Here is a 25,661-nt window from a genome sequence, read left to right as displayed (position 1 = left end):
ATCACTCTTCCCACATTGACCAGGAATTACCCATAACACACCTTATAACTGGCAGTCTTATTAATAATAGTTGATATTCACATAGTCCTTTTAAGGGTTGCAAGGTGCTCTATCATTCACAGGACCTTGAGAGGAGGGAGGAGGTGCTTGTTGGTACTACACAGGTATTCGTGTCACCACCTTATTATGGGTGAGAAAACTGAGGCTCAGGAAGGTGACAGGATCATTCAGCTAATAAATGGGAATCTATTCTTTCCATTGTACCAGAATGCCCGGTATTGAAATTCACTTCTGAACAAGCCTATTTGAGACTGCCTACCATTTTTATAAGTTGTTATTACTTAAATAAAAGCCAACATTAAAACTAGCTACAGTTACCAATTCTTGGATTTAGGGACCTATTTATTTCTTCTTTCTTTTGTAGGAAAAAATGTGAATAGGATAGAATAGCATGAAAGTCAGTTTTACTTTTTCCTAATTATTCTATTGGCTGCTACTTTCTCTCACTAATCAACAATAATCAACTCAATGCTGGCAGGGTTCTTGTTTTTCTGTTGCAACTCCCTAAGGTACTTCCCAAAAGTGAGCTATTAATTTCTTCTTTTCAACAGGATTTTTAAAAAAAAATCTGTTTTGTTGTTTTGTTTTTAGCATAGGTCTGCTCAGGAATGAAATTTTGTTTGTCATAAAATTGTTTGTTTCCAGTTGGGAAGATATTTGAGGAGGGACCCTCCTGGCCCCTAGGGCTTACTATCTACACCATGTGTTCTTAGTAAGGATCATTTCACACAAAGTAAACAAACCTAGTCACAAATGGATGGACAGAACAGGGAAAATGGACAAATTAGTACAAAAGAAGAGAGGGCAAGAATGAGCACAAAATTGTCAGGGAAGGAAAGAAACAACAGGCAAGAGTGAAAAAGGGGCAGAGCAGCCCTCAACCTTACCAACTTCTCCCATCACCCGTAAGCCCTCCTGGTAGTTAGGACCGCCTCTTCGAACAAAAATGGTGACTTCATGCTCCTTCAGGGGACCTTGGTAATCTCGAATTGCTCGCACGATGCCCTGGAGACCAACAAGAGACACCACAATGTCTGACTTGCACGTAGGACAGAGTATGAAACAACTATATGAGAATACAAGAGCCTCCCAATGAGTGTTTCTCAAAGCTTAGCATCCTTAGGAGGCTAGACATTCATTTGAATGAAAATGCTGCCATGGGGAGGGGTATGTGGGGAAATCAGAAAGGGAATCTTCATTTGCAATGATCTTCAGAGCCTGTATACATACAAGACAAAACCAGTCTCGTTACTACATAGTCTACTCTTGTTTTTGACCAAAAAGGGAAAAAAAATTGGGAAAGAAGGATAAGGAAGGGATGCTAAAGAAAAACCTATATAATCGATACATTAAACTGTAAAAGAATCTTAGAAAAGTAATTAACAGCAAACATATCCAATGCTGGCAGGATGGTAGAAAAATGGTTACACATTGATTGATGGTGGAATTACAAACTTCAAGAATCTTTTTGGAAAGTAGTTTTGAAGTAAGCAATAAAATGACAAATAAATTGTCAGGAAGTGTTTTTACAGTGGAATTATTTTTATGTGACTGTAAAATAAACAACCAAACAAAAATATCTAGAAGTAACCTAAATATCTAACTGGTGAAATTGTGGTGTGTGAATGTGTTGGAATATATCACAATGCAACTAAGATGAATAATTAGAACAAAAAAAAGAAATCTGGAAAAGACTGAATGAAATAATGAAAAATAGAGGGAAGAGGAACAGAACTGGATACAAAATTAATTAATCTTTGTGAGGAAAAATAAATGAAAATGAATGAAAAGAATCCTAATGGGAATTTAGAGAGAGTAGCTGGACTATGTCATAGTACTTTATCCTCTGAAAATTAATTCAATTTAAATATGAACAGCTACTAAGCAAATTACTGTCATCTGAAGTGAAGTTAGAATATTATGTTTTAAGTGAGCATATAAAGCATCTAATAAAAAACCAAAACAACCACTTTAGGATTACTGAAAGATGATGAACAATTGATCATAAATGACTTTATACCAATGTGGGTAGAAGGGGAAAGTGAAGTCCAGTTAATCAGCAACTTTCTTAGTAGGCTCCTCAGGAGCCCATCTCTCAGTAAAGACTCCTGGACCCAAATCATTATTAATCAGAGAAATGCAAATTAAGACAACTCTGAGACACTATTACACACCTATCAGATTGGCTAGAGTGACAGGGAAAGAATGTGGAATGTTGGAGGGGATGTGGGAAAACAGGGACACTGATGCACTGTTGGTGGAATTGTGAACACATCCAGCCATTCTGGAGAGCGATTTGGAACTATGCTCAAAAAGTTATCAAACTGTGCACACCCTTTGATCCAGCAGTGTTTCTACTGAGCTTATACCCCAAAGAGATACTAAAGAAAGGAAAGGGACCTGTATGTGCTAAAATGTTTGTGGCAGCCCTGTTTGTAGTGGCTAGAAGCTGGAAAATGAATGGATGCCCATCAAGTGGAGAATGGTTGGGTAAATTGTGGTATATGAATGTTATGGAATATTATTGCTCTGTAAGGAATGACCGGCAGGATGAATACAGAGAGGACTGGCGAGACTTACATGAACTGATGCTAAGTGAAATGAGCAGAACCAGGAGATCATTATATACCTCAACAATGAAACTGTTTGAGGATGTATTCTGATGGAAGTGGACCTCTTCAATAAAGAGAGCTAATTCAGTTTCAATTGATCAAGGATGGACAGAAGCAGCTACACCCAAAGAAAGAACACTGGGAGATGAATATAAACTGCTTGCATTTTTATTTTTCTTCTTGGGTTATTTATACCTTCTGAATTCAATTCTCCCTGTACAACAAGAGAACTGCTCGGTTCTGCACACATACATCATATCTAGGATATACGGTAACCTATTCAACATGTAAAGGACTGCTTGCCATCTGGGGGAGGGGGTGGAAAAATCGGAACAGAAGTGAATGCAAGGGATAATGCTGTAAAAAATTACCCTGGCATGGGTTCTATCAATAAAAAGTTATTAAAAAAAAAAAAAAGACTCCTTGACCAAACAGACTATCTTGCCTTTCATGGCCCTTGCTTCCTTGGACCACAGAACCCACATAAAATACCTTCTACCCTTCTAGTTTACAGACCAATCCTATAATCCTCAATCACTGGGAAGTACATGCATTAACTTTCCTTCAGCCAGCCCTCCCTGCCAGAAGCTATTGCCCACAAGAATCCTTTACCTTGAAGGTGGCAGCAACATTTGTGAAGTTTGCAATACTGCCTCCAATGATGAGTATTTTGCCTAAAATTGGGATGAGCAAAGAAAAGAGATTAAGTTTGGGGACAATGACTATCAAGTCTGGAGCTAATCAAAGCAAAAGAAGAAAGACAAAATCTGTCTGTCTGCCAGAGGGGGAGGGGCTCCCTGGTATGCACCAGCCACGAAGCTTGTATTGTGTACACATTTGCTGAATGAAAGGCAGCTATTGATTATGGTCCTTTTCCCTAGGTGGTGTTTTGTTCTTAAAGTACAGAGCACATTACACTACATTAACACTATTTGTTTTTTTAAGAGAGCAGCAGAAATTACCCAGGTTCTTGTTAAACTTGGACTTGGGACTGACCAGCTCTTCTATAACTGACCTCAAAGCCATCAGAAAATACTTATGATGGAAGTCACAACCCCTCCTGGACCTCTTGGCCCTAAAGCTGTAAATCACGCACACTGATGTATGTGGACTAAAACTGGAGACAATTCCTTAATTATTATTTTTAATGAGAAGACTACTCTTTTTAACAAGTATGGAATATAAAAATGATGAGACTAACCTGTAATGCCTTTCTGAGCACATATCAATTACAGTGGGCAAAGAAAATCCACTAGGAATTAAAAAGTGGGTCATGACTAACATACTGATAACCTGCAATATGGAAAACCCAGAGTGCAGATGAGTACTATATCAGGCCCCGGGTACAAAGGAGGATGGAGGTTTTCCTGGAGGAAGGCAGAAAGAACCATCTCACCTTGTGGGTGCTTCTCCCGGGTCATGAGGGAGAGGATGGTCTTGGCGTAGTCATAGGTTTGCTGCTCACTGGGAGCCCCAGAGTACTCCCCATAATTAGCCAGTTCCTCTACACCTCCCAAATCACAGATCGTGTCACTGTAAAAAAAGTGCTGGGGTAAGAGGATGGAGGTTATGGTTCATTCTTAAATTATCCATTTGTGAATGGATCAAATAGTGTTTCCTAAGTAACCACTACAATGCAGAGACAGTCCTCACCTTCAAAGAACATATATTCTACAGGAAGGAGACAGCATGAACAAGGGGAGTGAACAGGAAAGCCTGCAACCTGGGGTTAAACATCAAGTGTGGGTAATCATATGGTAGACAGAGGGTCAAACAGTCAAGAAGACCTCAGTTCAAAATCCACCTTAGACACATTTCTGCCTACTTTTCTCTTCTATAAAATGAGGATGTTGATCTCTAAGATCCTTTCCAGCTCTTAATCTATGATCTTATGCTTTTATGAACCAACAGTTGATGCTATTTTAGAATGGATACTTATACAGTGCCTTAAAGTTTGTGAGTTACTGTAGTTGCTACAAGTATAATCTCTACTTTAAAACTGAGACTCCAGAGCAATGAGGTGACTTATGTTATGGCCACACAGCCAACAACTGTCAAAAACAAGATTTGAACTCACCACTTCCTAATTCCATGACCAGTATAGTATCACAACATCTTAACACAGCCCCTACAGAACACTGGCAGGAAGGGAAGGGGGAGGGGGCACCTAGGATATGGATAAATGGTTATGTTATTTCAGACTTTTACAGACTGACATTCTCTTTCAGTCATCTGCCATGGCATACTTCAATCCATGCCCAAGAAGATAACTAGTAACTAAAGTTTACTTTAGTATAAACCAACAGGTTATAATTGGCCACAGCAAACATATAGAAAAGAATGTTGCTTCTAGCTTTAAAAACAATATACAATCTATGCCACGGTTCATTTCCTCTTCGGAGAGGTCCTCTCCTTGTAGCAGTGGGGCAGACATGAGGTCTAAGACATTGTGTCACAAGTCATGAGGAGACCGAAAAGAATTCAGAATCTAGAACAAGTGTTAGCATTTGCTGCTTGAGGATCAGCCCCAAAACTTCGGAAGGTGTCTGGAAGGGGAAGGGGATGAGTCATGGGGAACACCCCCTTCTTCCCTAGCACTGCCCCCCCATTCACCTGTATACAACGGAGGCACCGCCTCCAGCCACCATGGTCCAAATCCTTCCCTTGGGGTTAAGCAAGGTCAGCTTCAAGCTTGCCCCGCTTTTGGCATCTAAGTCAGCGATGTAGGCTTCCTAGGGGAAAAATCACAGAATAAAGGTCTCTTGGCCTGGGCAATCTGTCCACAGATGACTTTACTTCCCCTCCCCTTCTCCTCAAATTGGTAGAGAATCCAGATACCTCCCTCTCTCCAGAGACTTGTAGGAGGTCACTAAACTGACTTTGGCAGGGGGAGCCCAGGCGGGGCCCCACTTCTGAGACAAGGCTTCTCGAGAACACTATGCCCCCCATGCTCTAGAACACCCTCTTTGAGCCAAATCTACTGGCTCTGTGCTGCCCTCACTTTCATATCTGGGATGGACTCTTCCCTTCACCCTAAGTCCTTACCTCCTATGACCTCCTCTGGTCCCTTTTTCTTCCCCATCCCCCACTGCAGACATCTGCTGTCTCAGTCTCAGACTCTTCCCTCACAATGTCAGATCTCAAAGCAAAGACTTTGACAGGTGGGGGTAGGGGTGGCAAAAAGGTCAATTAGCATTCTGAAAAAGCATCCAGACGGAGCTGCCTTGTGATTCAGCTCAGGGGGAACTGGTTCGGGAGGCAGCAATGACCAGAAGCCATCCAATCAAGTTAAGAGCCTCCCGAGCCTCAGGAGGTAGATTGAGAAGAACATTTAAAAGGATTTCTGGCCAGGAAACAAAGGCTTTGCAGACATCCATCTCCTATCCCAACTCTGTCTGAAGGGGTTTTAAGAAAATTAAATCAAACTCATCATTCTTTTCTTGGCTGAGATGACCAGAAGGGCTAGCCTTCAGCTACCTATCTCCCTTGATGAAGGGCAGAAAATGACAGCCTTCCCTAGATTCTATTCCCAGCTCTGCTCCCCTCCATCCCCACTCCCCAAGTGTCCCTTGTCTAGAAGATCCCCTGGATAACCAAATCACCAATTCCCTTCCCCGAGGCTACCCTATTATGGAGCAATAAGAGGACAGGTGATAAGAGAGGGTTGGGAGGCTGAGGAGAGAAGAACGGGCTATCTATACCTCTGGATAAGCTTCTCGCCCAAAGGGGGGAGGAAATTCCAGGTCTCCCCATTTCACTTTGCAGATGTAGTCAGCTGTGGCATCAATCTTAGCAGCCAGGTCAAGGATATAGACGCCATCCTTTGTCACAACTGGGAAAGAGCAGCAAAATCAGATCCACTCCTCTTGTGCCCCCTTAAGTTCCCTTAAGCCCCACCCCACCCCCATTGCCATTGGGAATCTCATGATTCCCAAGATCCTAAAAGAGCATGTGATGAGTTCCAAGAAAAGCAGGATTCAGGACAATGAGTTCATTTTAATCGGGTCTGGAAAGCTAGTTTATCCTCTCGAGAGTCAATGATCCTACCTATCAGCATGAGCTTTCAAGGCAGTGTTTTTATTCCTGTTTTAATATAAACCATTACCTTTATCCACTTCCTCTATCCCCCCCCCCCCCCACACGTATTTGTGTCATGGTTACATTTCTACTGATACATTCATCTCTTTAGCATCCCTGAACACAGCAGGTGTTCTTAACTTAGGGTTAAAAAATTTGTTTCTTTAAAAAAACAACAACAACAAAACAACTTTGATAACTGTATTTCAACACGACTGATTTCCTTTGTAATCCTATGTATTTTGTTGGATGAACTGAGAAATAATATTCTAAGGAAAGATCCAGGACACCCTCCTTCCTCCCAAATGTAAAAATCCACAAAAGGGGTCAGAAGCAGCACCTAATCCAAAATGATTCAAGGCTACACAGTCAAGTAAGTGGATGGAGCCAGGCCTCGAATGCAACTTCTGACTATATATCAAGCTCACTTTCCACTGAACCCCAAGGCCTAGGGTCTCCCAACAGCAAGAAGCCAGCTCCAGGATGAGGGAGTAGCCTGTTTTCCTGCTGGAGGACAGAATCAAACTCTCTGACTCCCCCCCAAAGTCAGGGTTAATTTAATTCTGGCTCAGTACAAATCCATCCTTTTCCCTTCCCACACCCCCTTCCACCCTCCCTCAAGGTCCATTTAGATAATTAAGTTGGCTAGAGATTTCCCCCTTCCACCCATTAAGAGGAATGCCAAATCAGCCATGCTAAGAACAAATGATTTTACTTCCTGGCTTTCTGCACTTTATATCAAGAAGCGGCAGCCAAAGGCACCCGAGCCTCTCTCCTCTTCCAACTCCAGGCTGCCAAACCAAACGGCCTTTCACAGCCTGACTCACTCGCTCATCCTGTAGTATGTTAATGATTGACTAATTCATCAGGAAAAGTGCTGGGCTGTGTATTCTGGGAAGGGAAAGGACGGCAAAGAAGGTGTCTGAGGACATACGACTAGGAGAAGGTGCTCTGAGGACTGGGACAAAGTAGGGCAGGTCGTGGCAGCAAGACTCTGACTTGAAGGGCCACAAGGAGGACCCATTCAGATGTTAACAACTTCTCCCAAAGCAAGGCCAAATGTGGAAAGGGCTAGTCGACCAGTCCTCCCAGAACCAGCGTTAACCTGAGAAGGCCTGGCCCAGGGATTCTTAACCATCTGGGGAAGGAAGAAACCACCCCAGCCAGCTGGTGAGGCCTAAGGCTCTCCTTCTCTGACCAAGGTTTTTAAATGCACAGCACAAAACTGAGAGGAGTATAAAGGAAGCCAGTTATACTGAAAAAGTTATTACCCTTTCTTAAAAGCAAATCACAGACCCTAGGCAAGGACCCCACTCCCCACTCACTGGCCCACATGGACAATGAAGGATCCCCTTCACTATTCTCTACTCTACCTATTAAGACACACTTACTACCAAGGGCAGCTACTCTGGCAAAATCCCACAGCCAGGCTCCTACTCTCTCCCTTCTCTCCCTCCCACGGGGCAGGCCCAAATTACCGAGGGGGTTGATCTCAAGGTAAGTGAAATAGAGGTCTTCATACAGATTGAAGAGTCCTGAAATAAAGCTGGCCAAGATCCTGAGTTGAGAGAAGCAGAGTCATTCATTAGGGGAGTTTTCTCAGCTTGGAGGGGAGGGGAAAGGAGTGAGACAAGGGAGATAGATGCTCTCAGCTTCAATTCCCCAGTGCTAAAACCCAGCACTACCCTGTGTCCCATGTTTCCCGAGCTGCCCCCCTCCTCCCCTCCCCCTGTCCCCTACAGCTGGGGGTCACCAGGATTATTGGTACTAGGGCCCTCCTAGGTCTCTGTCCCATAGACCACCAGCCCGGGGTCCCATTCCTCTGCCCACACTCACTCTTTCTGGCTCTCAGGAACGTGAGTCAACAGGTGCTGCTTGATGTCGGTGGGATGCAGTTTCTCATTGACTCCGACCAGCAGCTTCTGGGCTTTGGTGTCCACATCCCCCACGTCCATGCCGCCTTCATGATGGAACAGGACATAGTCCCCTTCTCGGGTGGCATAGATGCAGACGTAGAACTCTTCAGCCTGGGGGGAAAAGGGGGCAGAAACTTAGGCAGGAGCTCATAGTGGCTCCTGAACTAGGCAGGAGGCTGAATACCAGCTTGTCACCCCAGGATCCCTATTCAGCATGGGCCCAATTCCACAGGGTGGACAAGACTAAGTCTGCTCTGTCACCCAGCCTGAGGCCCTCTCCCCCTTAACTCATGTTTCCAGGCTCCAATTCCCAATTCCAAAGCTTTTCTAATAGCCTGATTTTTCCTGTAGACACCTTACAAGTCAACAAAAATAAGGGGACAAGAGGATTTGGGGGTGACAGAACCCCAGGGGTGTGGCCCAGCAGGTGTCAGACAGCAGGTACTTCTACTACAGAAGCTTCTCCCCTTTAAGATAAATTCCTTGTGGGCAGGGACTTTCCCTTTTGTCTCTGTATCCTCGAATATTTTAATCACTGCTTTGCAGACTGACAAATAAATGTTTGTGGATGGATTGGTTGATACTTACCTGAGAGTGGGGGACAAAGGGCTCGATGAGGAAGTTCTTAAGGATGCCCCTGGCCTTGCCAATCTGGAAAACAACAACAGAAAGGCAGAAGCTGAATATGAAGCTGAGAACAGTATCTCTCATTGCTCAGGTCAGGATCACTAAGAAAGAACCCATCCCTGGGCTTCAACCCATGGCAATAGGAGGAAGAGAGACAGGGTATCCGACCTTAAGGAGACTCCCCTCGATTATTACACTTCCCCTGCCTCCACATTAGCCAGAGCTTGTCCCTGAAAAACACATGGGAAAGTTTCTCCCATGCATCAAGGTTTCAAGGAAGGAAGTGATATGAATGTGTGTGACTCCACACCACTACTGAAGAACAGCGTATGATGATTAGATTCTTTCTAAAATGGGTGAGGTAGGAAAGAATAAGACAAGTCTATTTGGGTAGAATTAAGGAGGCAATTTACTGCCCAAGGACAGGAAAAAGACAATATGGGATCATGGAAGTCACATGAGATGATACACAGGGAGGGAGGAAAAAGAAATAAATCAGGACACTTAAAAAGCTTTTTGACTCAGACCCTCCTGGGGAGTTAGGGGGAACCACACAGAGCTAATCAGTCTGATTGAAGCATTGGCAGAGACTGCTCCCTCCATCAGACATGGCTTATCCCCTCGTCCCTGACTTAATTCCATGCGTCACTGCTGAGTCAGGGACCCAGACAGTGATACATCACAGCTCCCGCCTAGCCAGACAGCTGCCCAGATGCCCCCTCCCTGATGGGGGCGGGGAAGATGACAGAATCCCCAGGGATGTGCCATTTCCCCTCTACCAAAACACAAACACACCCAGTCCCCAAAGGCAAGGACATCCAGAGGCTAGGGAAGGAAAAAGATTTGCAACTTTCTCTATTAGTTCCCTATCTGAAATCTGAGGGATTCCCGTTTAAAAAAAAAAAAAAAAAAAAAAAGGGAAGTAGTTTATTTCTACCTCCACTCTCCCCTCCAAAAACCTTTATCTCTAAACTATTCCTTTCCTTCCTTAACCTTCCAAACACCTGATGCAACAAATATCATTATTCCTTCTTGCACCCGTCTATATGTAGCAGGAATCTCACAAATAATGTTGGATTATTCCTATCTGATATCAGGGATGTATGTGATAGTCACACTCTACCATATTAACTGATGGCACTCCACAAACCTATACTTAGAGTAATAAAAGGCAGAGGGGCTAAGGGGGGGACTGAGTACCATTTAACATGGATGGAATCACTTGAGGAACCCAGACCTTAGTAAGTTTGACCCAACTCTGGGTCCCCCAGGGAGTTCATGTTCTTTCTTTCCAGCCTCACCGTGATCTCTGCCCCAAGCTTCGTCTTCAGCCAGGATCTGACTCCATCTAAGTTCAGGTTGACTCCAACCAGGCCTAGCTTCCCTCGACGCTTAATCAGCTGATCTGGCTTGACCACCAATTGCTGAAGGAAGGAGACAAAAAAAACCACCAAGCATTTATTAAATACTACTATGTGCTGGGCCTTGTGCACCTTACAAATATTATCTCACTTTATCTTCACAATCACCCTGAAAGAAAGGTGCTATTATGATTCCCATTTTATATCTGTGGAAATTGAGGCAGGCAGAGGTTAAGTGGCTTGCCTAGAGTCACACAGCTACTAAATGTCTAAAGCTAGATTTGAACTCGGGCCTTCCTGACTCCAAGCCCAGCATCACCTAGCTGCCTCATTGGGAGAGACTAGACACTTTAGTCCCCAAAGACCTTAGATTCTCCTCTTTGCTTATCCTAATCCTTCAGACCCAAGTTCTACTTCCCAGCCCTACCACATCTAACTGTTCCATTCCAATGGAACACCTGGCCTGCCTGCCACCTTGCCTCCATTTCCTCTCATAGCTTCTGCACTGGCCCTTCTCTCATGTTCAAAATGTCCCCCCCAACACACACACACACACAAATATTCCCTGCAAGGCTCATCCTAAGCTACTTCCTTTCCTCCTCCACCTCACCTGCCCCCTCCCAACATGTATATGTATTTTTTGCATGCATATATGTATATATATATATAAATTCTGCATGGCTATCTCTGTCATCATATTGTACCCCCCCCCAATAGAATCCAGGCTCCTTGAAGGGAGGGCGTGATTCTTATATTTGCATCTGCAGCATGGAGCACAGCAGTCCTTGTGGATTCACTGGTCCACCTCCCTCTTTCTAGGGATAGAGCCCATGACCATAGCTCAGTCCAGACTGTTAACTAGCCATTTGTTGCATGCTGTGTCAGTCTCATTAGCAAGACTGCTTTCCTATCCCTGCCCTCCCCTCTGCCCCATGAAGGTCCAGTGGGTAGCTGACCTGGCTCACGAGCCAGGGGTGGTCCTGCAGCAGGTGGGACCAGTCCGTGTCAGGGGTGACCCGAGCATACTTGAATCGGTTCTGAATTGCGGATGTGGTGCAGATGTACTTGTAGAGGAGCTCTTTCCCGGTCTGTTCCGATATAGCCTTGGCTGACATGGCTGCAGGGGGACTGCCTGCCCAAGAGAAGAGAACAGGTGGCAATGAGACAACCGGCCTTAGTCTCTCCCTCACCCCCAAAGCTGAACTCGTGGCTTGTGACTCTCAGACTAAAGACCCTTGTTAGTTCTACCTGGGCAGTGCCTTTCCCCCTCAGGGCTCCAACTCCCCCCTCAAACACCAGAATAGCTGATCTCGTCACCTCTCAGGGGAAGAGCATAAAAAGGCTCCAAGAGGGATAAAGTGGAATTTTCCCTAATACTGGAGAAGGATAAGAGATGCTACAAGAACGAAACCATGGGGGAAGTCAGCAATAGCTCTTTCTGGGAGGAACTAATTTCAGCTCTGCTTCCACTCCAGGCTGGTAATGTATTTAAAGCCAAGAAAGCCCACCTTCCCACCACATTCTATGGATGATGGGAAGGGAGTATGAGAAAGGCCATCTACCCTTTTTTTGTATATCCTGGTTTGTGAAGCCTGTGGACACCTTCATGTTAAACATAAAACCTAAAATACACAAGATCCCAAGAGAATCCACTTATATTGAAATATAGTTATCAAAATGTTAAATAATTAAGTTCATAGAACCCAGATGAAAAATTCTTAGGCTAGGAGGTCTAGATACAACAAAATCCTATGTCCCCACCTTTTCAGTATACACAGTTTTCCAACCTTTAGTACACTCAACCAGAATTGCACAATCCTTTCTAAATTTCTCTTTGAACCCCTTGTCACAAGTTTAACCTCACTGCCCACTAAGAAGCTACATCTATTACCCCACGACTCTGGACAAGCTAAGGTCTGCTCACTGTCAGACATAGCCAAGTATTTGTGGGCTGGTAATGGGAAAGACTGAGGGAGCCCTCTTCCAAAAGCAGACCCTCCTTTCAGAATATTTCTATTATACAGAGGGGCAAGTAGTGAGCTTATTTGGCCCCCCAGCTGGGTTATTTAGCAGCAATAATTGTAGATCTCAGGGACTCCACAGGACCAGTCACTCCGTTTGTGGGCCTCAATTTCCCCAGATGTAAAAACAAGCAGGTTGAACCAGATGATCTCTAAAGGCTCCCTTAAGGCTCTAAATAAATAATTTCAGGTGGGCTCCTGGGGGACCTCACAGAAGGAGATCTCTTGACACTACAAGAAACAAGTGAATTTTGTATTTTTAGGAGCCCCAAATCACAGCATGCTACTGCCACTCCTCCCTCCCCCCAAAAAAACCCCAACAACAAACAAACAACATCCTGATAAGGATTTTTCTATCCACCTATTCTCCCTTCCTTGTCCAATCCTGTTCTGGCCTCCCACAAAGACAGCAGGAGTAACAGGTTGGGGAAAGAGGGAGGGGCCAGAGGAGAAAGAAAAAAAAAAAAAGATGAAGGGATAGGGGAGTTACAGAGAAAAACAAGGCTTTCTTCCCTTGGACACATGAGGATCAGTAAAGTATATGGGAGAAAATTTTTCAAAGAAATGACACTTGAAAACGGCAAATTTGCCGTCTTCTGGACAGTGTTGGTCTGGATTTTAGCAGGTCTTGCCATGTCTAGAATTTTGTCCCTATCCAGGGATCAGAAGTGAAGCATACTAATGAGAGGCTCTTGTCTAAAAGTCTGCCTAAATCCAGCCCCACCCCCTTATAGAGGGATGTATAGCTTAGAGAATCCTTTTAATTTTTTCTTTTAAATCTTTTAAACTTTTTCTTACTTGTACTGAAATCTCTTGTTTTTACCGACATCCCTGAATATCTCATATTCCTTTCCTGGCCCAGAGAAATCATCTTCCTTAGAAAACCCAGAGACATCTCCCTTAAAAACTCACCTCTGCAATGGAAGGAGGAAGGTGTGTTTTCTCAGCTTGAAGAGTTTAGACTCTTTTTAAATCCTAATCTGAACTCTGCTTTGTGGCCTAAGATAGTCTGATCAATCTTTCTTCACCGCAGTTACCCAGTCTATAAAATGGGTATAAGCAGATAACTCTCAGTACTACAGAAAAGCATCAATAGGCATGATAGTGAGAACCATTTTTGGAAATGCCCTGGTGATCTTATCTGTTTCTTCCTAATTTGAAGCCGATTCTTCTCACGTTCCCATACTCACACCCCACCATCCTTACCTCCACCTACCCAAGTTCTCAAAGGCAATTTCCCAATCTTCTTGACTATGGGACCAGAAAAACTGGTCTTGAAGTAGAATGAGACACACCTCCCTTTCCCCCCCTTAAATGAAGCTGGGAAAGACAAATGCCAAGAAACTTCATCCTCACTCCCCATCCCCAAAATCAATCTGGATAATATGTCCTTGTCACAGATGCCCCAACCTAAATGCCAACTAGAAATAGAGAACAACAAAATAGTAGAGAGCAAAATGCAATCATTTGGGAAATACTTTAGAAGTCTGGCTTTCTAATCTCTTCCCTTAAATAATTCTCATTAACAAAATTGTAGTGGAGAAGACATATAGGGTCTATTTACTAAAAACAAAAAAAAAAAACTAATGGGTTTTGGTGACTGGAATTCACAGAAAAAGGGAAAAAAAACCCACACTGAATAACAGATGGCAAGAGGAAGAAATTATTCTTCATTCACCAAGGACATCCTTCAGACAAGGAGGAAAAGTATTCACATCACTAAAAAGAGGCACCAGTTAAGGATCATAACCCACCCATACTTTCTCCCCAACTTAATCACCATTATTCACCCCTGATCCTTAGAGAAATCACTAGGTCATCGTCAGTTCTGGTTCCCAGGCAAATCCCAGATGTGAGATCAGATAATGAATGGAACTTTCCCAGGATGACCAACAGAAGTAATGTGGGAAGCCATATTCACACCCAAAGCATTTTTCTACAGGATAGGTCCTTTCAGCCTGTGGCTGGGAGCCTGCTGGTTAAAATAGCACAAGAGTTCATTCACTCCTGGTCCACAAGGAAGACAAACCCAACCAAATAGTAAGAGGCCAATGTATACTTTCCAGCTGGCTCTCCATATCCTGCCAGAGCTAGAGGGCCTAGATTAAATAAACTAACTACCCAGGAAATTGAATTTTCAATTTCAATTGAACTTCAATTTCTGGTTGGGGCTGGGATGACTGGAGTTAGTGATTTAGAGGATTTACCACTAAAGCCTCAGAAACCTATCATTGCTGACAAAGTACAGGCTAATAAACAGGAATGATTTGTAGACCAGTCAAGATAAGGGGCCATACTCATTTCTATGTAAAAATATTACTAACAGGATTAACATCTACTCCTCACCAAGAATCCTAGCAGTGAACAAATTAAAGACAGAAGGAAGTACCCCACACTCTAGTCAACATCTAGACAAATGAGCTCTCCAAAGCATAGCAGTCGCAGAGAAAAATGGGACAGCCAGCAGAAAGGACAGGATAAAAAATGAGGAAGCCTAAAACAAAAAAGTCTTTTGAGTGTGAGTAAATAAAGGATTTTACCCTCCATTTTGCACTCCAGGAGTAATCTTAACAGGGTTTTTGAATACAAGTCCAAAACAGAACTAGGGACAGTCATTTTAGGGTCCCCCTTTTAAAGCCTAATACATAGACCATTATGTGTGTATATATAATATGCGAGAACCAAATTAGTTGAAAAGCTCTTGTTGCTTCTACTTCCTCTCCCCTTAAGTACAATTACCCCAGAGACTCTGAAGGCCTTTCCTGAGATCTTAAAACCGATCCCAATGTCACTGGAGATTCCCTATGAATGAGGCCTTTTAAGGTGAGGTGCCAGCCCTGAAAAACCTAGTGTGAGATTCATTAGGTGGGTGTGCCTCTAGCTCACCAATACAGAAGGGATTGGGAAAGCGAGGTAAAGCTGAGCATGAATTAAAAGGAGGTTGGAATCATGGTTAAAAGGTTCGGTCAGAAACAACCCCTTCCCAATTGCTTGCCTCTTTTTTCCCTTTCCAACATCTAAATCTTCATATTCAACCTGGTCATCGGTACCACCCCAAAGAATGATTCACGTGGAGTGGAGGGCCCAGAACTCCTAACTGTATACAGTGCTAACTAACATTTGGGGAGGGGGTAATGAGTTCAGGAACAGTCTGAAGTCCCACCAGCAATACCCTTTCCTCCTTCTCCAACCAGATTCGAGAAAGAAGAGGAGGAGGGGATGGGAGTGGTGGGGAGGTCCTCCAGCTATCCCGACCATCTGGATGGATGGAGCAGCCCGGACGAGATGGCATCATGTTAACACCTAATCCCCCCAGCTCCGCCCATTCCAGCACAGGAAGACCCCACCTCCCAATGTCCTTTCCAACAAACCTAGACCCGGGAGAACTACGGACAGTACGCGGGAGTCACAGAACCGCGCCTACACGACAGCCCCAACAATCCCTTACTGGCCCAAGTGGGATTCGAACCCCTAAACGCAAAGATCACGGGGTAAGGGGGCGGGGGAAGGTACCCTGGACTTGTGCAAATTGGCCGCACTTTTCCCATTTCTTTTCCTCCAGGCTTGGGCCGGCTCGATACACCAGACTCCTAGAGTGTGAAGGCGAGGGTGAGGGGAAGAGAGGGGAGGAGTGGGGGGGTGGGGGTAAGAGCCCCGACTGGGAACAAAAATGGGGAGCGACAGGTGCCGGGGAGGCGAGGGTGGAGGGGCAGAGGCGGGAAGAAGGGCAAACACCAGCTAGAAGCAAACCTTGGCAAAGACCAGAAACGCGAGTGCGCGCGCGTTTGCGTGGATGGCCGGCTTGTTGGGGGAGGGGGGCAGCGTGCTGACCACGGCTGCGGACCATGCAAAGATGACCAGAGAAAGGTGATCCCGGAGGGCCGAACAAGCTAACTTCCAGCGCGAAGGGGGCCCGGACGCCGGGTTCACACGATGCGACTCTCGTAGGGTTAAGGGGGAGGAGGGGAAGTGGGCGGACTGGGAAAGGGATCCCTACCGCGGCCCACGCGGCCGCTCGCAACTCACCTCTCCGCGGCCGCCTGTCGGTGGTAGTCCTTCCGAAGGCCCGAGTTGCAGCCCTAGTCCCACTGCGCGCTCCTAGGAACTTGTGCCTGCAGCTGCCGCCCCAGCCCCGGATTTTGTCCGGGGCCTAGACAGGCTCCTCCCCGCCCCCCACCCCCTTCCATCTGCTCATGGCTGGGAGATCCCAGGGATTGGCCACACGTGTCTCCTAGCCTGTTCTTGAGACTCGCTTCCCATTCGCTGTTCGACTGCAACCCCGCCCCCCGGAGGCAGGTCTGAGGATTGCTGGGACTTGTAGTTCTGTTTTCCCGACCTGCCCAGGCCGAGGGACCTCGGCGCCTAGCTCCGCCCCCCCTGCTTCGGTCCCGCCTCGTCTTTCCCTATCTCGCAGGCCCTCCCTTCTTCGCAGCACGTCACGGAACAGTTCTGCGCCTCCTCCTTCCCTCCCTCCCTTAAGCGGGGGCGGAGCCATTGGTGGGGAGATGGGCAGGGCTGGCTCTCGGAGGATAGGGTGCCACGCGTGGGAGCGGTGGGCTGTGGCCTGATCCCTGGGCGGGGCCAGTTGCCATGGTGATCATACCCGCGGGTAGGTAGGGGGACAAGGGGTGGTGGAAGGGTCGCTATAGGGGCTGGTCCAGCGCTCCTCCCACCAAAGCATTCAACCTGCATTAAGGTCCTCAAGTCCGGGGCTTGCCTAACAAATAGTGAGCCCCTCTGAGTTATTGGGTAAGGCTGCTAGCAACAGCTGCAGTCAGGTCAGACCTTTCCACCTAAGGTGGAGTGGGGGAGGGAAAACTGGACTGCATCCGTGTTGGAGAGGGAGAGAGGATGACGGGGCAGCGAAGAGGTTCAGACAGCTTTCCCCTTCCCCTCCTGCCAGCCTTCTAGGAAGCCGGGCGAGTGCTAGACAAAGAGATCCTTGAGCATTAAGGCTTTCAGAGGTACTGATGTGTGGAGTCTTATTTAATCTTTATGTCTCAGCCAGTGCCTGACACTGAAATCTACTGATTTCTTCTAAATAGGTATACATACGTGAGAGGATATAGTAAAGGTTTTTTAAATGGAAGAGTTGTCTTTGTCCTCTTAACAAGGTGCCAATAATCATGTTCATACGAGAGTTTTCAAAGCTTGAAGGTGGAAAAGTTTATACCACCACAAAGAAGAGGCTGGAATTAATGGGTATTTTCCAGTACAACATCAAGTTTCTAATGGAAGCCACCAAAAGCAACATTAACACGTCAAATTTGTCCTGGCTTTGAATGCCCATTCATTAACATACTGTGGGTAAACAAGGTCAAGTTTGAGTCATTCCTGTTTGAACAGGGCATGATCTGCTACCATCACCATCAATTGGCACTGGCTTCTGATTTAACTGGACTGTGTTGAGCAGCTTGTCAATTTTGAATACAAAGTTGTGTAAATAAAGTATCCTAAGATCTGTTATATTTCTCAATAGCATTAATTTTGTTAAGTATGATGTAATAAATTTTCCAAATTCAAAAAAACTACAACACATAAAAATGGAAATAACTCAAAAAACATTATAGATGATTTGTTGGAATTTTTAACCATTGCATTTAAATTGTGTAAAAAATCTTAAAAAGTGGAGAGAAGGTGACAATTTTTTTTAAAGGGCATTGCTATACAAAATCTGGAAATGTCTCCTTTATAGTATCAGAGATAAGCCTGTCAAATTGATAGGGGAGTCCTCAGATCAGATCCCTCATATGTAATGTTTGTTGAATAAAATTCAAGTAGGAGCCTTTGGATTATCTCATCTAAATCTTGGCCTTGATCCTAAGCAATGTCTTTCATTTAGGAAAAGATACCATCATCAAAAGACCAGAGATTTTGATCTGGAAAGAATTTTAAAGGTCATCTGGTCTTTTGTAGGTAAAGAATTGAGGCCCAGCAATTACAATAAACTTGTGAGGGAGAGAGCCATCTGCATCAAGAAAGGAGGACTGGGGGACAGAATGTGGATCACAACATCATAATTTTCATCTTTTTTGTTGCTGTTTATTTGCTTTTTGTTTTCCTATTTTTTTCTTTTGATCTGTTTTTTCTTGTACAGCATGATAATTGTAGAAATGTGTATAGAAGAATTGAACATGTTTAACATATATTGGATTACTTGCCATCTAGGGGAGAGGTGGGGGGGAAGGAGAAATAATTGGAACACAAGGTTTTGCAAGGGTGAATGCTAAAAACTATCTTTGCATGTGTTTTGTAAATAAAAAACTATTATTTAAAGGAAAAAAATGAATTGAGGCCCAGAAAGGTTAAATGAGTTTTCTAAGATAAAAGAGGTCATAAATGATAAAAAGTAACACTCAAACTCACATTCTGGTCCTCTAAAACCAATGTTCTTTCTACTGTACCAAAACTACATCACTATAGCTCTTTCATCTTCCCCCAGTCTTGTGTCTTCCCAGCTATCCCAAAACCCAGGAAGCTACAGAGCCCAGAATTGACTTTCAGTTGCCAGTTCAAGTAAGGTCAGTTCAAGCCTCTAAAGTAATGGCATACTTCCATTTTCCCTCTTCCCTCATCAGCCAAGGTCCCAGACAACAAGTTTTGCAACAGTTCCCAAGAGTAAATAGTTACCCTATCCCATCCTCTATCCAGTTTCAGGTCAGGCGGATAGCAGGTGGACAAGGCTCCTCTTTACTCCTCCTATCCATATCCTAGACAGCTGAGTTATTGATGATGTCATTATCATTTCCCCAAAGATCTTTAATCATAAACATTTAGAACATATGCTTTTCCATACCCCTATTCTTCTTACTAGAACCAACTATAGAAATAAAAAAGGAATGTGGGAAGACCAGAGACTTCTATGCTTCTATACATATATACTGCCTTTCTTGGAGCTCCAGTCCAAAAAGAGACCCCCAGCTCCTCTCATTTTGGAACAACATATTTCCAACTATGGTATCTATTCCTCTACCTTTCCTTTCTCCTTTCCCATTATCTTAATATAAGTCCTCATTACCATGCTTTTTGGACCATTTCAAGAGCCTCCTACAAAGTCTCCTCATACTTTTTTTTTTTTCCTCTTGGCCCAAAGTGGTCTTTTATACTAATGTAGAAATAGTTTTTCTTTCCAATCACATCATTCTTCTGCTTAAAAAAAAAAAAAAAAAGCTTTAGTAGTTTCCTATCACCTACTGAGCAGTATTCAAAATGCTCTGCCAGGCATTCAAAGCCCTCCATAACTGGGTTGCTATTTTACATTTCCAGCCTTACTTTGTCATCATGGTCATACTCCTTTGTTCATTCTGTGCCAAAATGCTCCAGTCTCTACTTATATTTCCAAACTGATGATCTTTTTATATAAAAAATAGCTTTTTATTTTCAAAATACATGTAAAAATAGTTTTCAGCATTCACCCTTGCAATACCTTCTGTTTCAAATTTTTTCTCCCTCCCTTCTCCTTATCCCCTCCTCTAGATAGCAAGTAATCCAACATATGTTAAACATGTGCAATTCTCCTATACATATTTCCATAATTATCATGCTACACAAGAAATATCAGATCAAAAAAGGAAAATAATGAGAAAGAAAACAAAAAGCAAACAACAAAAAAGGTAGAAATTTAAAACCTTTTAATACCTATCCTTTAAAGACTTAATTCAAATGCTACTAGTTTCATGAAGCTCTTCCCTAGTCTCCATCCCATACTTTGCATTGCACTTTTCTTTGTATCTTTCCAATGCTTTATCATTTAATGTACTTCTAATTATCTGTGTTCATATTTCATCCTTCTACTGGCCAGAAAGGTCCAGGATAATAGGGACAATATTTTGAAACAACAAAATTTTGTGTCTTTCCTAATGATTAGTAAAAAGATGTGATGTTATATTTTAACACATTTAACATGTATTGAACTACTTGCCAAGGGAAAGGGGAGAGAGAAGAAGAATTTGGAACATTAGGCTTTGCAAGAGTCAATGTTGAAAAATTACCCATGCATATGTTTTATAAATAAAAAGCTTTAATTAAAAAAAATTGATGTTGTTCATCCTTTGTTTTCGAAGAAGATCAATGACCTCATGATGATGTGGTAGGTGACGTCTTGACGTATTCAAGTGAATTGGATTTAAGTGAGATAGATGTCACTCTTCTAGAGCCCTTGCAGGTCCGTGGCAGGACAAGACAACAGCTCAGGATGCCTCGGATGATTCACAGGGCTGCCTCTGCCTTCATGGCACAAATTGTTCTGCCAGGGAAAGTCTTCACATGCTTGGACTAGATATCCCCCTAACTCATCATTGTGTTTGAGGTCTGTCGATTGGGTAATACAAGTTTGTTGAATGAATCCTGCTGAATTCCTGAAGTTGAGTGGGGTCATTGACAATACCCCCATAGCTTAGAGGCCCATAAAGGGAAGCTAAAGCAGAGAGATCTACTATACAAGGCCAGGGATTTTTAACTTTGTGTAATGGACACCTTTGACTATCTGCCAAAGCCTGTGAACCCCCTTCTTAGAAGAAAGTCTTTAGATGTGCAAGATAAAATATGCAGGATTGAAAAGGAAATCAATCATATTGAAATAAAGATAGGATTTTTTCCCCCTCAGACAAGTTCACAGAAGCTCTAAATGACCCTCTGGAGTTCCATGGACCCTTGCTGGGCATTCCTACAGCTAAACTTGGCACATTCTTTTCAATCTTGGGACTCCATGGGAGGGAGAATCATTGCTCAGCAGAGTGGTAGTGGTAGAGAGAAGGGGGAAGGGCAGACCTGCCTGGGGGAAAAGATGCTCTCCTATCCTCACACACCCTTTGGTCCACCCGTTGGGTGATCCCCAAATATCTCTTTTTGATTTTTGAATTACAATCTTTGGGTAGTTTGATCTTTCAGAGTCAACCTACCTTCTGATGTCCACAGTCCCAGGCTAGTTAATTTCCTTGATTAAAGGGACTCTATATCCCAAGAAACCCAGGATCAATACTAATCAACAGAATGATTGCTTACAATTTACAAACCTGTGTTCTCTAGTTAAAATGGAAAAATTAAAAGGCAGAGTTAGCCATGAAATGAAAATTGGCCCTGGAGGCAGAATAAAGGGAGAAAAAGAAGGCTGTGCTTTAAGGTTGTGGGTAGCACCTGCCTTTGGAAGTCGTTATTAACTCCCCCCACATTGAAGGCTGCTGACCTCAGTCTCAGATAGGTTCTGTTCAAGGAGCCATTGAAATGGAGAGCTGCTGGGTGCTGAGGGAGGAATGGGAAGAGCCAGCACTATTCTAGGAATGGAGGAAGGGAGGGGAAGGTGTATTAGCTTGAGCATCAGCAGAGAAGGCTGTGTTGGACAGCTCTGGGCAAGGGCATCTTCTTATCTTACCCCCGATCTCTGGGTACAAATGAATTAGAAAAAGAATAAGGGCAGAAGGACTCTAAGACTCTGAAGACTTATGAGATCAGCTCCCTAAAACAGTATTTGAGAGACAATGTAGTATATTGAAGTCAGGAACCTGGGTTTAAATCCTACCTGTGTGGAGTTGGGCAAATTATTTTACCTCATTGGGTCTCAGTTTCCTTATCTGTAAAATGGATGTAATATACTACATTCTTGTTTTCTTTTTTTTTTTTTTTTTTGGCTGAGGCAATTGAGGTTAAGTGACTTGCCCAGGATCACACAGCCAGGAAGTATTAAGTGTCTGAAGCTGGATTTGAACTCAGGTCCTTCTGACTTTAGGGCTGATGCTCTATCCACAGCCGAACTAGCTGCCCCTACATGTTTGCTTTTAAGAAGCAAAGATGATGTTTGCAAAGTGTTTTTTTTACAAACTAGAAAGAGCTATATGTAAATGTTCCTGGGTTTGGGAAGCTTTTTCAGAATGTCTAAGCATTTGAGCCTTCCCCCTCCAGTCACCTCCTACTGCTGATAGAAGCTGCCCCTAATGAAGACACAAAGGAAGACTGGTTTGGTTTGCTTCTGCAGAGGTAAAACCAGTGTCCAAAAAGATAAGATACTTCCCACACAAGTTTCTTTGTTGTTCAATCCTATCCAACTCTTTGTGATCCCATTTGGGATTGTCTTGACAAAGATGTAGAATGGGTTTGCCATTTCCTTCTCCAGCTCCTTTTGTAGAACTGATGCAAAGAGGGTGAAATGACTTGCCTTGAACCCCACAGCTAGCAAGTATTGGATATGAGTTCAGATCTCCTTAACTCTTCTTAACTCTAGGCCCTGAGCTCTATCCACTGTGTCATCTAGCTACTCCTGACTTACCCAGAGCTAATACCACACTCTCCCATGTCCTGTCCCCTCCTACTCGTGTTATTGAAGACATTTTTCTTCCAGAAATCCTTTCTTCCACTCCATCCTGTCCAAATCAACAGTCCCTGGCTCACACAAATCATTCACCCTTGACTTTCATGTGGCATAAATATTCAGATTTATCTGTTGATATGTTTATTATTCTGCTGCCTTACCCTTGCCTGTCAAGCGTCAGCTTATTCCAAGAGCTAGACTGACAGACTGGGTCAAACCCAGCTGTCATGTTGCCTAATACTCTCAGTGATACCACAGAATTGTCTTATTCTCCTTGGAGTGCCCCATCCACATTCTATTTTCCTTCAGTGAATCATGGTGTGTTGTTTTCCTATCTGTTATGGGCCTGCCTCCCCTAGTTGATTCTCCAGAGGCAGATTTTGTCCCAGTAACTCATTCAGACATTCCACAAGCATTTATTAATGCTTCCTGTGGGTCAGGAACCGTGCTAGGAGATGGGGCTATGTCCCTTCCCCCAAAGCGCTTACATTCTACTGGGGGAAGGAGAGGATGGATGTACTTAGAAAGTGAAATATACACAAGCAGTTTCCTGGGGGAGAGCCTTGGGATGATGGGAGTTTCCTGCAGGGAGTGGCATTTAACCTGGGCTTGTGAAGAAAGCTAGAGATTTCATGAAGAAGGGGTAAAAAAGGGAAGGTGGGCTAAGCATGGGAGACAGTCCGGGCAAAGGCACGGAGGTGGAATAGCAAGTACTGGAACAAGTCAGATAGGAGTGAATTGGGAGCATCTCTGGCAGAGGGCTGTGTGGTCACCTGGGGGGAAGCTGAACCACATTTTGAGAACTTGGAGGGCCACAAGGAGGAATTTGGGGAATTTGTTTTAGCCTAAATCTATAAGGAGCTTTGGACCTTACAGCCTGGGGGATGATATGATCAGAATTGTATTTTAAGGGCAGGGTCAGGAACTGGCCCGGGGACTTCATGGGAATGAAGAAATCTCAGAGAAGGAAATTCCCTCTAACTAAACAGGCTGACCTCTAATTCTGCCTAGAGCATTCAGTGATTTGCCCAGTGTTACACAGCCACCTTGTGTCAGCAAGGACTTGAATTCAGGTCTTTCTGACTCCAGTTCTCTATCCACTAATGAATAATGAGCATTTATATTGCAAACTTTGTAATGCAATTTATATCATAAACTTTATAATGCAATTTATATCACAAACTTTATAGTGCAATTTGTATCACAAACTTTGTAATGCAATTTATATTGCAAACTTTATAGTGCAATTTGTATCACAAACTTTGTAATGCAATTTATATTGCAAACTTTAAAGTTGGCAAAACACTTTACATGTGTCATCTATTTGATCCTCATAACAACCTTGTGAGGTAGGTACTACTGATACCTCCACTTTACAGATGAGGAAACAGGCAAGGAGGATAGGCATCTTACCCAGTCAGTTAGTGATTTGAATTCAGCTCTTTGGGACTCCAGGTATAACACAATATACTGCAAAACTGGGCTGCCTCATTGTACCACACTGTCTTATTTGGCAACTCCATGAATAACTTGGTAGTTGAGGAGGGGAGGATGAATTGGAGAGAGAAGAGGCTAAGAAAGCTTGGTCACAGACTTCATAATGTTTCCAGCCTAGTGAGACTTTACTGGGCATAGGAAGCAAACACAAACAACCACTGGATATACTAATAATGTGATGAGGAGTGGAGACAGAAGACCTGCAGACAGAGGATTTAGAGAAGACAACAGATAAAGAAAGCAGAGAAGGGGCAGTTGGAGAAAAGCCATTTCAGTTGGGCTACGAGATGGTGGGGGAATTTTAACATTTTTAAACCATTTAAGCAAAGGCAGGGACAAGCAAAAGTACAGGGAGTACTTAGTGATTGCAGGGACAGAATAATAGGGTTTGAGTGGAACACAGAGTGGAGGGGAATAATATGGAATGAGATTCAAAAGACAGGATGATATCTACTTGTGGAAAGCTCCGAGTGCTATGCAAAGCAGCTTGGACTTTACTCAGCAGGCAATAGGGAGATGTTTAAAACTTTTTGAGCAGCAGGTTATTTTTATCTTATGTCTAAGTCCGGTTTTTCTTGTGCAGCAAGATAACTGTGTGGATATGTATACATATATTATATTTAACATATATTTTAACATATTTAACATGTATGGGTCTACCTAGTATCTAGGGGAGGGGGTGGGGGGAAGGAGGGGAAAGGTTGGAACAGAAGGTTTTGTAAGGGTCAATGCTGAAAAATTACCCATGCATATATCTTGTAAATAAAAAGCTATTTTAAAAAAAGAAAATTTTTGAGCATGGAAATAGTATGAACAAATCCTTGTATAATAGCTAAGAGTTAGCGTTTATAAAGTGCTTTGCAAATATGAATTTCATTTTATCTTTACAACAACCCTAGAAGATAGGTGTCAATTTATTGATGAGAAAACCAAGGTTAAGAAGAGTTGCCCACCAATCACATTGCTAGTAAGTATTGAAGGCATGGATTTGAACTCAGGACTATTTAATTTAGGCCAATATTCTATCCATTGTATCACTCAGCTATCTGGATAGATGGAAAATTAGTCTTGAAGTGGTTCAAAGGAAGGCTTGGTTGAATGGAATAGTATTGCAATAGTTCAGGCAAAAAGTAATGAGGATTTGTATTAGGGTAGTGGCAATAGGAGGAGAAAGGAGAGGAAAATAG

At 43.5% G+C, this 25,661-nt stretch overlaps 1 protein-coding gene across 2 annotated transcripts in view; it reads right to left on the bottom strand.

Annotated features, from left to right (window-relative positions):
• The window catches only part of ACLY (ATP citrate lyase), a 43,939-nt gene extending 27,121 nt beyond the window's left edge, over positions 1-16,818 (bottom strand). For both annotated transcript variants that reach the window (XM_051994477.1, XM_051994478.1), the window contains exons 1-11: positions 16,701-16,818; positions 11,610-11,785; positions 10,594-10,716; positions 9,254-9,316; positions 8,586-8,776; positions 8,228-8,307; positions 6,374-6,504; positions 5,286-5,404; positions 4,069-4,205; positions 3,285-3,346; positions 948-1,065 (exon numbers count right to left, since the gene is read on the bottom strand). In XM_051994477.1, the coding sequence (XP_051850437.1) occupies positions 948-1,065; positions 3,285-3,346; positions 4,069-4,205; positions 5,286-5,404; positions 6,374-6,504; positions 8,228-8,307; positions 8,586-8,776; positions 9,254-9,316; positions 10,594-10,716; positions 11,610-11,768 (1,183 nt within the window). In that variant the 5' untranslated portion in view covers positions 11,769-11,785; positions 16,701-16,818. The remainder of the gene's footprint in view (positions 1-947; positions 1,066-3,284; positions 3,347-4,068; positions 4,206-5,285; positions 5,405-6,373; positions 6,505-8,227; positions 8,308-8,585; positions 8,777-9,253; positions 9,317-10,593; positions 10,717-11,609; positions 11,786-16,700) is intronic.
• Positions 16,819-25,661: the final 8,843 nt, after the last annotated feature.

This window comes from Antechinus flavipes, chromosome 4 (genome assembly GCF_016432865.1).
Source record: "Antechinus flavipes isolate AdamAnt ecotype Samford, QLD, Australia chromosome 4, AdamAnt_v2, whole genome shotgun sequence".
Classification (NCBI taxonomy): domain Eukaryota; kingdom Metazoa; phylum Chordata; class Mammalia; order Dasyuromorphia; family Dasyuridae; genus Antechinus; species Antechinus flavipes.
This window is presented reverse-complemented; position numbering and strand designations above follow the sequence as displayed.